At 34.1% G+C, this 14298-nt stretch overlaps 1 protein-coding gene across 2 annotated transcripts in view; it reads left to right on the top strand.

Annotated features, from left to right (window-relative positions):
- The window catches only part of gabbr1b (gamma-aminobutyric acid (GABA) B receptor, 1b), a 226353-nt gene that overhangs the window by 69507 nt on the left and 142548 nt on the right, over window positions 1–14298 (top strand). For both annotated transcript variants that reach the window (XM_056480451.1, XM_056480450.1), the window contains exons 2-4: window positions 1694–1777; window positions 8585–8649; window positions 9350–9488. In XM_056480451.1, the coding sequence (XP_056336426.1) occupies window positions 1702–1777; window positions 8585–8649; window positions 9350–9488 (280 nt within the window). In that variant the 5' untranslated portion in view covers window positions 1694–1701. The remainder of the gene's footprint in view (window positions 1–1693; window positions 1778–8584; window positions 8650–9349; window positions 9489–14298) is intronic.

Genomic DNA, 14298 nt, shown 5'->3' with positions numbered 1-14298 from the left:
AATAAATAAATAAATAAACAAATGTATATAAAAAAGATTTTAATGTATTTTTATAATATTATTATTGTTATAACAATAATAATATTATGAAAATACATAAAATTCTGTTTTAGAGATGCCATGTAGTATCTGTTTGATGTTAGCATCTTGATCTAAAGCACAAAATGATGAAAAACATCAACTTTGTTATTGTCATCTCTGTTTTTATCATCTCTAGTAGTTTAAAATGTTTAAAAATAAGTCGAACAGCAATAAGTAACAGAACCAAATGTTCCCTATCACTCTTAAGCATTTTCTGTAAATAATACAATTATGAATACAATATATCATTCTAGTTAAAGGAAAATGAATGGAAAATGCTTGAATGAGTCACATATGCCCATATACTGTAGATTTGGTTTCTGGTTGTAATGGACACTAGGAGGTACAGTAGTACCATAACAACAGTAATTGTCTTCCCCCCACAAATTATGATTAGAGGAGCAGATTACTGACAAAAAAAGCTATATTTTGTGCAGCTTTTTGCACAATACTATAAAAAGACCTCAAAAGGCATAAAAGATGACCACTATTTGAAAACAAGATAAGAAACAATCACGTATTTATCTTCAAATTGACACATTTTATGATGTATTCACTTTGCTTGGAAGCTCACATGGTACATACAGCATTGTACTTGTGACGCAGAGCACTCAGGAAAGAGTATTGTGGAATACAATTTGTCAAAAAAAAGGTAGTCTACACAGAGCGGTTTTCATGTGCATTTGTCAAAGCTTGTTTAAGTTTAGAATAGGGTTTAATGTAGGTGATATGTATGAAAACAGCCTACAAGCAGCCTGCAAAAAATTTATTTAAACATAAGTTTGACGGCAGAATCTAAGTAAATGAATGCTACAGGTCAGTATGATGCCATCAACCTTTGTTGTATCACACTAATGATATTTACAGGCCATATTATCAATAAATAAAGTGCATTTTTGTTCAGGTCCTTGCACAACACCAAATAAATACCACAAAATAGCTTAATAATGTCTATGATTTGTAATCAAATCTGTTTGCCTCACCAATCTATCTCCATATGGACAACTTTTCTGGCGTGGTCAGTTTGCTCGGTAGCTCACCTTGTAGAGTGTTGTACTTGTGCAGAGCACTCAAGATCGAGTTTGGCGAATCTGTTTACACAAAACAGATTAAAGTGATGTAAAAGCAAGATAAAAGTATGTTGTTGCACTTTTCTCTTTCAATCACTTAGATTAAAAACATTATTAGTTGGGTTTATTCACTGGTTTAGGTCAGTGGTTCAGGTGATCTGTATGATAAGCCCCGGCTTTTCATCATCATGTACAAGGACGTGTATCTAAAATGTACCACAAAGCGCACAAAAAGTAACGTATTTTATATTGTCTACTATAAAAATGGTAGACAGCGCCATCTAGTGTATTTGTCATCTGAAATATGCAACAAAACAACGTATTTGGCAAAAATGTAGGCTGAGGCACATATTTCCAATGAGCCTGTGCTGAAAAACATGTCTCGTAATAGGAAAAGAGCAGTGAAAAGTACCAGGAGGAACCTATTTGAGGTTTTGCAGAAGCACAGCCAGAGATTAACAATAAGACTGTGTTGGGTTTTTTTACACTCACCTGATCCTTTTCTGATAATGCTGATCTGCTCTCTTTCTCTCGTTCTGCAGGTGGAAGGATGGCACTCTCACTTATTCTGCCGTTTCTCCTTGGGTCTTTCTCACTCACCATGGCCTCACGTAATATAACTGCAGGTAATGTAAAGAGCTGAAGCATGTGTCTGAGAGCTTTTTTAAATGTGGATTTGTGCAACTTCCCCCTCCCCCCAAATATGGCTTGTTTAATGTGTATTATCTGTTTCAGTATCTGACATTGTTCAAATACTGTCATATACTTATTTTTAAGACATTTGTCAGGTTTTGTCCTTAAACTGCTTGTGCTATACTGATTTCTTGCACATCTTACCAGGCATTACCAATCATAGATGAAGACTAATTCAAATATTACATTGATTGATTGATTGATTGATTGATTGATTGATTGATTGATTGATTGATTGATTGATTGATAAAAACTGTGACGTTATCTCTGCTAAACATGTTTATTTGCTTCAAGAATACATTAAGAAATGTCATTTACAATTCAATAACAAAACAGTTATAGAGTTATAGAGCAGCATTAACATTGGCCATTCACTCATATACTTAATCTTTAGACCAAGTCTGCAAAAAACTCTATTTACTATTAAAAAAATTCTTGTAATACCTTTAACACAGTTTTTTACTTAGATTTTTATTGATTTTTAATTAAATTACAAAACCCAGAATATTAACTTGTATAATATTTCAGAATGTACTTTCCCACCTCAACATTTGTTAAAGCTAAATAACATTTAAAATAAATTATAAAATACAATATGATATAAAAATACATTTAAATTGACCAATGCGTGTGCATATATAATAATAATAAATTCAATGTTAAATTTTAAATAACAGCCATCTTTCCATACACATCCATTTTTATCTATCCATTTATAAAGCGACCGAAAGGAGACCACACTTTTTTAAAAGTCTGCTTTACCTCTGATTACATATGTTAATCTTTCAAGAGCAAGATTATCAGGCATTTCCTTTATCCATGGTGCAAGACCAGGTTCTTGGGTAATTTTCTATACCAAAGCTATAACACGTTTAGCTTGGATAAGGCTGAAATCTATAAGCTTCTTTTTGTTTGCATTTACTGACACATTTTCAGGATATACAGTCGAAGTCAGAATTATTAACCCCCCTGAATTATTCCTCAATTTCTGTTTAACAGAGAAAAGATTTTCAACACATTTTGTAAACATAATAGTTTTAATAACTCATTTCTAATAACTGGTTTATTTTATCTTTGCCATGATGACAGTACATATTTATTGACTAGATATATCTTTTATTTCTAGATATAAGACACTTCTATACAGCTTAAAGTGACATTAAAAGGCTTAACTAGGTTAATTAGGTTAACTAGGCAGGTTAGGGTAATTAGGCAAGTTATTGTTTAACGATGGTTTGTTCTGTAGACTATCGAAAAATAAATGTAGCTTAAAGGGGTGAATAATTTTGACCTTTAAATGAATAAAAAAATAAATAAAACTGCTTTTATAGCCGAAATAAAAAAATAAGACTTTCTCCAGAAGAAAAAAAAATCAGACATACTGTGAAAATTTTCTTGCTCTGTTAAACATCATTTGGGAAATATTTAAAAAAGAAAAAAAAATCAAAAGGGGGCTAATAATTCTGACTTCAACTGCATGTAATTAGCAAAGATTTGGTTACAAAGGAACTTTCTCCAGCGATTTCACTGAACACACCAAGCACCTCCTTCCAAAACAACTGCAGCTCTACACACTCCCACATACAGTGAAACAGAGTTCCAATTTCCTCTTTACATTTTGTGCAATTGTCTGGAATTATAGGGTTAATTCGATGTCATTTCACAGGTGTAATGTAAATCCTCATCATCAAACTTCAACACTGTTAACTACATTAAACATATTATTTAAAACCAACAGCTCTTGTGTTTCATTGTGAAAACACATTCCAAATGGCTCACTCATTTACTGATATCACAGCAGATATCACACTGATATTTAATAGTTTTTTTTAATATTACTGTTTTTATTTTATGTATGAATAATTTTTAAATAGTTTTTTTACTAGTAGTTCCATCTATATTAGTTTTAATAATATTTATTTATTGTTTATTCATTTTGAAATTATAATATTTATTTATTATTATATTACTTATTAAAGATTCATTGCAATTATTATAGTAGTATTAGTTACAACATAAAGGAATTAAGCCTGACTGTGTGCGTTTGTGTTTTAGTGTAGATCTTCTGTTTATTTGTGTTTATTAGGCTGTTGATATGCTGAATGTGTAAAAAGGTCTTATTCACTGGTCACATCAGTCAGAATCTAGAATTGAATTTTTCCTCACGTCTTTTCCATCCAGCTCTAATTGCATCCTTCCTATCTCAGATATTACAAGCTTAGCTAGTCTGCTCTGCCCAAGCTGAACGACTAATGAAACACAATATCAACACTATTAGATGTCTGACAGCTATAATAAGTACATAAATCCTCACGTATATAATCTCCCCATGCATAATTGTCCTGTTCTATGGCCTGTTGAACAGGAAGAAATGGCTGTGGAATATCCCTTGTCACAGAATTTCTTCTGATCTGTCATTATAAGTCACGCATGGACACACAGCGATTGTTTTTAAACGGTGATAACTGAAGAAAGCTACAGCCATTGGCATCGTTTCGTGAATTATGGTAGTAAATAAGAAACATTGAAGTCAAGAGATTCACTATTTTTGACCATATGAATATTCTGTCACTGAGGTAAAATTGAGGATATAATTGTACAATTTATACATGATATTAGTTGCTTAAACCATGCTTCTAGGCTATTTACATTAAATTATGCTGCTGGGTAATAACTGATTACATATAATTCTAACGATTTGTGCTTGTAATTAGAGTAGATTACATTTTTAAATAATCTGATTACAGTTAATCAGTTATTAAATGATTTGATTGCATATTCACATGATAGTGGACCTTTTTTCTGTATGAGTTTTTTTTCCAAACATTCTACTATATGTCTGATTATTTAGATTACATCTTCAGTACACACTGAAAAAAACGATTTAATGGTTCTACTAAACTTTTGTAAGGTAAGTGGTTGCAAACTATTTATATGGGCTGAATTTAAACAAACAAATTGAATTGAATAATCTTTGACTTAATTTGTTTGTTTGAACTGAGCTCATATTAATTGTTTGAAACCACTTACCTTAAAACTGTTTGGTAAATCCAATGAATCATTTTTTCAGTGCAGAATGACATGTAAACATCATGTAAATTCCATGCTTCTGAATTTTGAAACTAAATTAGACCATGGATATTTAAAACAATTAATTATGCAAGGTACTAAATAATAATACAGTAACTGTGAGTTGCTTTGTCTTCAAAATATCCAGTGGAATTACATACAGTAACTTTTAATTCTGGAAGTGTGGACTAAATAATAATTCAGTCCTAGAAGACTTTGGGCAAGTAACGCCACTGCTATCTATATGTTTATTATGTTTATTAAAGGTATAGTTTGCTTAAAATGAATATTCTGTTCTATTCATAGTGCCATCTATTCATTTACTCTCCTTTTCACTTGTTCCAAACATGATTTCTTCCTTCTGTTGGACACACAATAAGATATTATGAAGAAAAATAGAAACCTGTAACCATTGACTTCCATAGTATTTGTTTTTCCCACTATGGAAGTCTATGGTACAGGTTTTCAGATTTCTTCGCAATATCTTTTTTTGTGTGTTCAACAGAAATTAAAAGCTCATAAAGGTTTGTAGCCACTTGATGGTGAGTAAATAGTGAGCAAATTTTTAATTTTTGAGTGAACTGTCCCTTTAATGTTAGTTCATATGCATATAAACATATGAAGTACATATATTCATATGTTTACTTTATTTAAAGATTTATGTTGCTAATCATGGCGATGCAGTGGCACAGTAGATAGTGCTGTCGCCTCACTGCAAGAAGGTCACTGGTTCAAGCCTTGGCTGGGTCAGTTGGCATTTCTGTGTGGAGTGTGCATGTTCTCCCTGCGTTTGCGTGGGTTTCCTTCGGGTGCTCCGGTTTCCCCTACAGTCCAAAGACATGCGGTACAGGTGAATTGGGTAGGCTAAATTGTCCATAGTGTATGAGTGTGAATGAGTGTGCATGGATGTTTCCCAGAGATGGGTTGCAGCTGGAAGGGCATCCGCTGTGTAAAACAAATGCTGGATAAGTTGGCGGTTCATTCCGCTGTGGCGACCCCAGATTAATAAAGGGACTAAGCCAAAAAGAAAATGAATGAATGAATGATGTTAATCATGATTTCATGAATCATGTGTGAATTTTGATTAAGGATGGTCCAAACACAGGGTATTCCAAGGATTTTGTCAGTGATTTTCATTTACTGAAATATTTCTGAGGAAATAATAATTTCATTAATTCAACAACACATTGGCATGTTCTCAGTTCTCAGATGTTTGTTAATATGTGTGCAAGTGAAAAACAAAAATCTGTTTTAGCATTTAAGAGTAAGTATTATTTCTTTTTTGTTATGAATTTGACATTTTATGGGTGTCACGGTGGCAAAGTTGGTAGCATGGTTGCTGATTCGAGCCCGAGCTGGATCAGTTGGCATATTCTGTGTGAAGTTTGCATGTTCTCCGTGTTTGTGTGGGTTTCCTCAGAGTGCTCCCGTTTCCTTACAGTCCAAAGACATGCGGTACATAGGTGAATTGAATAAGCTAAATTGGCTGTAGTGTATACGTGTGAATGCAAGAGTGTATGGGTGTTTCCCAGTGTTGGGTTGCGGCTGGAAGGGCATCCGCTGTGTAAAACATATGCTAGATAAATTGGCGTTGCATTCCACTGTGGCGTCCCCTCCTTATTCATTCTTTCATTTTCTTTTCCGCTTAGTCCCTTTATTAATCTGGGGTCACCACAGCGGAATGAACCAACTTATCCAGCACATGTTTTATGCAGTGGATGCCCTTCCAGCTGCAACCCATCTCTGGGAAACATCCATATGCACTCATTCGCACTCATACACTACAAATAATTTAGCTTACCCAATTCACCTGTACCGCATATCTTTGGACTGTGGGGGAAACCAGAGCACCCGAAGGAAACCCACACAAACGTAAGGAGAACATGCAAACTCCACACAGAAACGCCAATTGACCCAGCCAAGGCTCGAACCAGCAACCTTCTTGCTGTGAGGCAACAGCTTTACCTACTGCGCCACTGAGTCGCTGACTCCTGATTAATAAAGGGACTAAGCTGAAAAGAAAATGAATGAATGAATTTTTACATTTTAATAAATACACATGCAGTCCCAGCCCCTGGAGCGGCAGTGTCTGCCGGTAGTTTAGCTCCAACTTTGTTCAACACACTTACCTGGAAGTTTTAGTATACCTACAAAGAGCTTGATTAGCTGGTTCAGGTGTGTTTAATTGGGGTTGGAACTAAGATATGCAAGACACCAGCCCTACAGGACCAAGTTTGGGCCCCCCTGTTCCAGACCCTGGTTTAAAGCAACGTTTAATGTTGATTTCAAGAAGTTGAATATTTTGTTGCTTTTTCATACGAATATGGTATGTTTAATGGGAAGTTTAAAGCAGGTTAGATAAAAAATAATCTAAAAGTAATCCAAAAGTAGTTACAAAAGAAGTACTTTACTTATTATGGGTAATCTAGATGGAATTACTAAAGACCATTTTCACAATTTAATCTGTAATTATTAGTAATGGACTACAATTTTGTAAGTAATTTACCCAGCATAGGCAACCATCTTTTGTAAATTAGTTTAGCAAACCGTATTGGAATTTGCATGAACTGTCCGCCCCTTTATATGCATACAGTTTATTGGTACAGTTGAGTTAAAAAACCAACAAATGAAAAAAAAAAACATGAATATTAAACCTGCTTTGGAAAAAAAAGCATCTAAAAATGAATTCCTTTTTAAACAATACCATTAAAAATGTAAAGCTAACCAAGTGCCATTGTAAGTAGTCAGCCATTCTAACCCAAAACAGGACTGATCCTTCATTAAAAGACTGACAACCTTACAGTATTTATCGGCAGTGTATGTGGTTTCTTAAAAACAGTTGCACGAAATGCCAGAATGCATGTTGTGCAGTGTAGGCTTGGCATTTCCAATGACTCTAGAGTCTCTTCAAAGCTGCGAACAGCAAGCCAATGGCAGCATTTGATTTTGATAATGCTGCTCATGTTTTTGTCCCTAAAAATACCCCCACACACAAAATGAGCCTAATACACACATCCGAGTGTGAACACGGCCGTCACTCTGGTCTGTCTTGCCCCTGGGCACTGGGTTTGGCGATGACTGTAATTAGCTGCTGACACTGTAGGTGAACCGGGCTGTAATAACAGGCTACAGCTACGCCGCTCTTTCATTCTGACAGCAAATCCCTGCCAGAGCCGTGAGCCCAGGGGACACGCAGACATTTACGCAGATTAGAGGCATGAATGACTCAAATATAATGGGAAATTTAGTGCCGGCCAGTTTGCTAGTAGTATATGGGCTACATTGATGTCTCTGATTAAAATGGACTCTGCTTGTGAAGCTCATTTAAAGAATCTAACAAGCTGGAAAATATTCATATATTTACACTGCCATCATGGTGGCAGCGAATAGGGAGTTTGGGGGGTGAAAAAACACTCAGGCCATTACAGAAGCTTCCATCATGGCTGTCGCTGTTGCTTTTGCTCACTTAACTCTGCCATCAGAATGGAAAGAGCGCCATCTAATGGAGAGAATGAGTGTTGCGTTTGTGGAAAATGGTGTGGTGAATGTTAGTCTACAGACTTGATTAGGACTATCTATCTATGTCTGTCTGTCCGTCCATCCATTTTTTTGTCTATATATATGTCTGTCTGTCTGTCTATCCATCTTTGATCATTGTGTTTTTCCAACAGGTTGTGCTATTATTCGACCACCTAGAGATGGAGGGATCAGATACAGAGGTCTGACCCAGGAACAGGTATAAACACTTTTATATTACACAATATGTATATGCTCAATATAATATAATATAATATAATATAATATAATATAATATAATATAATATAATATAATATAATATAATATAATATAATATAATATAATATAATATAATATAATTTGTAATTGAAACATATAATAGTTTAGTGTATCATCATTGGTTAAAAAAATTACATTTACTGACCTTCAAAAGAAGATATTTTGAATAATGTTTATTGTATAATTGTATATTTGTGAAAATATTGTATAATTGTATGTTGTGAAATTTTTTTGTGCTTTTTTTGTTGTATTTTTTTGATGAATGGAGAACAGCATGTATTTATTTATCTATTACAAATGTCTTTACGCCCATGTTTGATCAATTTAAAGTGTGCTTGCTGAATAAAAGTGTTTATGAAAGTACTCACACTGATACAGTACCAGATATTCAAACAGCAGTATAGGTGTTTTAGATGTGTTGTCACACCCTCTCTCTCCTCTCTCTGTCTCTGTTTCAAATTCAAATGAAAGATTGCTTTATTGGAATGATTGTGAAATGGAGCTTGAAATATGTGAAGAAAGGAAAAAATCAAAAACGAACATCAAACCAATTAAAAACCTAAATAAACAGTGTAACAAATCAGAATGTAGCATTTCATACAAGTGTTTAATATCTCTCTCTTTCTCTGTCTGGGAGCAGATTCGCAGTGTCCAGGTGTTGCCGGTGGATTATGAAATCGAGTACATCTGCAGAGGAAGCAGAGTGATTGTGGGACCAAAGGTCAGAAAGTGTTTACCTGACGGCACCTGGACCGACCTGAACCAGCGCAGCAAATGCTGTATGTTCAGCCCTTCTTTTAGTTTTTTGCAAAGGTCTAAACTTGATCTTAATTAAAAGTGAATAAAAAGCAACCATGTACACATTTAATACTGTTATATTTTAACTCTTGACATTATTTTTCTTTAAATTTAGATTTGTTATTAATACACTCTGAGAAATAAGAGCTGACAATTTTCCAAAGGTAGTCAAAATAACATTGATATCTTAAAAGTATATATTAGTTCAGATAGTGTACAGATTAGTATATAAAAAATAAAAGGTGTACCTTTTTTAAAAGGTATGGGTGACAGTTCTTGTATCTTTATTTCTGGGAGTGTAATAACTTTAAACATGTAGTAACCTGTTTATTGGAGTCAGTTTTATCCACAAAACTAATATAATACAGTTTTTCTCCGTCGCTTTGATGCATTTCTCACAACACTATTTACATTTGCACAACAGTAAATGCATTTCTCAAAACAATTAGTCATTTGTGCACATCATAGTAGCAGTATCTCTTTCTTTCCAACAAATTGCAAATGCATTTGGACATGCATCGATTGCTTTCATACAACTCTCTGCTGTTTTATAACATTGTCATTTGCTTATGTCATGTCAGTCAAACTTGTGAATGCTGAAACATACATATTCAGTGTCTTGTACTCAGATACCTCACTAAATGCAGTAATGTCTAACTTTACTTTAGTTTTCAAATGGCTGTGCAAATAGTATGAAGTGCTGTCTTGAGCATTTTCAGGAAGTGTCACCAAAATCGGACTTTTTTGCATTGGAAAAAATGTAGAGTAAACTGTCATAATGAAAACATGACAAAGCCATATGACTATCTTGTTCATCATCTTGATGACACTGACACTTTCATTGACATGAAAACTTGCTTTTGGGGAATGCGCTATCCATTTTGAGCAAGTGACATGCTTTTGCAGGTTATCAACTAGGTTTTGCAGATTGTAGTAAATGTTTTGAGAAATGCAAATGTAAATAGTGTTGTGAGAAATGCACCAAAGCGACTGAGAAAAACTGCAATAATGATAATAATAATAATAATAATAATAATAATAATAATAATAATAATAATAATAATAATAATAATAATAATAATAGCGGTCATGTAAAAAGCTGTATCTTAAATTTTTTTTTTATTTAATTTGTAGTCATTTTGGTACATTTATTATGTTTTTTTTTGCTGGGGGGGAGGCGGAGGGTGGGGTGGGTAGTTGATTATTTAACAGCTAATGAATGTTACTTTTGTTACAGCCTATTTACTGCATTAATCTTTATTAAAACTTGTTAATAAATGAAGCTTGTATTGTTAATTCATGTTAGCTCACTTCCAATACTTAATCTTGATGCATGATTAAAATCAAAACTTAAATTTTTTTACTGCTGAAATTAACGTGAACTATGATTAAGAAATGCTTTAGAAGTATATTTGTTTAACAATATTTAAAATTAAAATTAACATTAACAGATGGCTTCCGACTTTAGCTGAATTCAAATTAATAACCAAATAACTGAAATAAAAATAAATGTACAAATGGTAAAGTGTTATAATTTTATTTCAGCTTTGTTTGTAATTGGATATTTTGGGTATTTCAGAATATATCCAAACCGTAAAAAACAGATGTTGAAGAATAAACCACTTTAAAATGAAACAGACTCCTGTTATACATAGATCTTGATAGAATGGATATATATACCCCTTTTTAATGTCAAGTCAATACAATTTTTTGAAACATCAATCAGGATATGAAGGATTAATGACTTTTTTGAACTGACCTTTTGTTGTACAACCCCATTGGTGGGCTGTCATCTTTTGATCAATTTAATACTGACCCTATCTTACCAACCTCAAATCTTTGAATGCCAGTGTATGTTTTACATACAGTAGTCCATATTCTAGTCTACACTCACTGGCTACTTTAATAGGTACACCTGTCCTACTGCTCATTAACGCAAATTTCTAATCAGATGAGCCAAACACATGGCAGCAACTCATTTAGGCGTGTAGACATGGTCAAGAAGATCTACTTCAGTTTAAACCGAGCATCAGAATTGGGAAGAAAGGTGATTTAAGGGACTTTGAACATGGCATGGTTGTTGGTGCCAAACAGGCTGCTCTGAGTATTTCAGAAACTGTTGATCTACTAGGATTTTCACACACAACCATCTCTAGGGTTTACAAAGAATAGTCTGAAAAAAAGAAAACATCCAGTGAGCAGCAGGTCTGTGGGCGCAAATGCCTTGTTATGCCAGGATCAGAGGAGAACTTATTCGAGCTGATAGAAAGGCAACAGTAACTCAAATAACCACTTGTTACAACCGAGGTATGCAGAAGAGCATCTCTGAGTGCACAACAATGGCTACTATCAGCAGGATAACGCGCCATGTCATTAAGCGTGAATCATCTCAGACTGGTTTCTTGAACATGACATAGAGTTCACTGTAGTCAAATGGCCTCCACAGTCACCAGATCTCAATCCGATAGAGCACCTTTGGGATGTGGTGGAACGGGAGATTCACATGATGCATGTGCAGCCAACAAATCTGCAGCGACTGCGTGATGCTATCATGTCAATATGGACCAAAATCTCTGAGGAATATTTCCAGTACTTTGTTGAATATATGCCACAACGGATTAAGGCAGCTCTGAAGAAAAAAGGGGGTCCAACCTGGTGCTAGTAAGGTATACCTAATAAAGTGGCCGGTGACTGTACAGGATATGCAAATCTAACACATTTTATTTTCTTTTTAAAGACATTTTCAAAATAAAGGTTAAGTCAAATTTAGTTTATGTCTGGATATGTTTTTTTATGCTTTAAAATAAAGCTTGGTCAAACACACACAGAGACAGAGCTGTTATAAAATCAGACACATGGTGTTGACAGACATGTTGATATATTTGACATGATCTCTACTGGATGGAGGTATGAAGTATTAAAGATGACAGCCGAGCATATTGTGTTATATAATTGGTCTCTGAGGATGATACATTCTGTTCTTGTCATCATTTATCTTTTCACTGCAAGAAAAGGTGGTAGCGTTGTATGCTTTATAAAAGAAAAGGTAATGTAAGGTAAAAATGAATCCCACAAGGGAAAATTCTATTTCAGACTGCTCAAATGAAACATGAGCCTTAAAGTGATAGTGCCTCAAATTGCACCCATCCTGTTATTGTGCTAATGTTCTTTACACTTATATAGTTTTTGGACCACAAAAGCAGAAATGTAAAAAAAATATGAAATAAATGTCCATCTGTATTAATGTATATGGAATAAGGTGATGCAGTAATGATGGTAAGCAACTAACAGTGGGTTCCCTCAAGACTTCCTTTTTGGTTTTACAATGGGATTTGCAATTTCAATTTTCCAGTGACATTTGTGTTAGACATAATTTGATACTATAACGTTTTGTTTTGCTATGTAATGTAAATTAATCAAACCCTATACTCCCGTCGCAATAAGGCGCAAGACGTGTTTGGCGTGATTTGTTGCTATTTTCAGACCAGCGCAACCCTATTTTTTACATTTTGCGCCACGTTGTTTAAATGGCAAATCCATTTGTGCCACTTTGTGGACAGATGGGTGTGCTGGTCTAAAAAGGAGGCGTGTTAAAGTGCATTGTTGGCGCATTGCTGTTTTGAGGAACTGAAATAGACTGCACCATTGACCAACTATAAGCTGGTCTAAAGTCCACCTGTCAGGTTTTGAAGACGTGTGCATCACTATATGGGGCATAAGAATAGGAGGTGTGTTCAGATATAACTTTTTTACCACACTTCATTATTATTGTTAATTTATTTGATGGAATTTAGCACTGAATTTAGAAATAGTTTTAAAACTATCTTTGGGTTTAAAAAACAAAATTAAATATGTTTGCTAATGGATGTCTTCAGTGGAGTGCATACAACAGCGTTTCCTTATTCATGTAAGTAATAGAGTAAAGTAAAGAGTAAAAGTAATGAGAAAATGAAGAGGCTGAATTGAGGAGGTTCATTCTTTATCCTCGTGCAAATGATCTGTTAAACTGTTTTCTCACTAGTGAAGCATTTAGTTTTACTGTTCAGTTTTTCCTCTTACAAAGTCCACCATGTAAATAGCAAATGCACCATGGCGTGACGCAACTGACTCTTAAAGGGAATGGGAGATGAGACTGTGATTGGTTTACTGCATGTTATGCTCAAAACACACCCATAACTCATTAAGAGAATAAGCACAACCCTGTTAGATCAAGTGCCTGGTTGCAGATTGTATTTTTCCATCCTTAAAATAGCGAGCTTGAAATTAAAGGGGATTCGGACACGCTCTTAATGCTTTTGCGGCATGCACTTTAGACTTTGGCCCAGACCGTTAAAGTAGAGCCCTATGTTTCTAATAAGCAATGTTGGGGAGTAGCGCTTTGGAAAAGTAACGCATTACAGTAACTAATTTAATTTTGCTACAATTATTTTTTTATTGCTTTCATTCTTTATAACAACAACAACCAAAACAACTAATTACAAAACACACAAACTTATAGCATAAATGGTCTCATACATTCATAATTAGTAGTCAACAATTTACAAAAGTGAAAACTAAATAATAAAAGCACACAATACACAAAAATGCACAGACAAATAAAAACTATAAATTTAGTTAATTAAAACAAACTTAATAAAATTAAATAAAATTAAACTGAATTAAATTAAATTAAAGTAAATAGAGGCCTAGTAAAAACATAGGGTTAAAGTAAATATAGAGGCCACCTATTACAAAGTATCTCTACCATTTTTTTCACCAAGTGAAGTTTAGTTATAAACAAATTTCGAGAGG

Source organism: Danio aesculapii, chromosome 19, assembly GCF_903798145.1.
Source record: "Danio aesculapii chromosome 19, fDanAes4.1, whole genome shotgun sequence".
Lineage (NCBI taxonomy): Eukaryota > Metazoa > Chordata > Actinopteri > Cypriniformes > Danionidae > Danio > Danio aesculapii.
The sequence above is the reverse complement of the archived record's forward strand: the minus strand, read 5'-3'. Positions and strand labels throughout refer to the sequence as shown.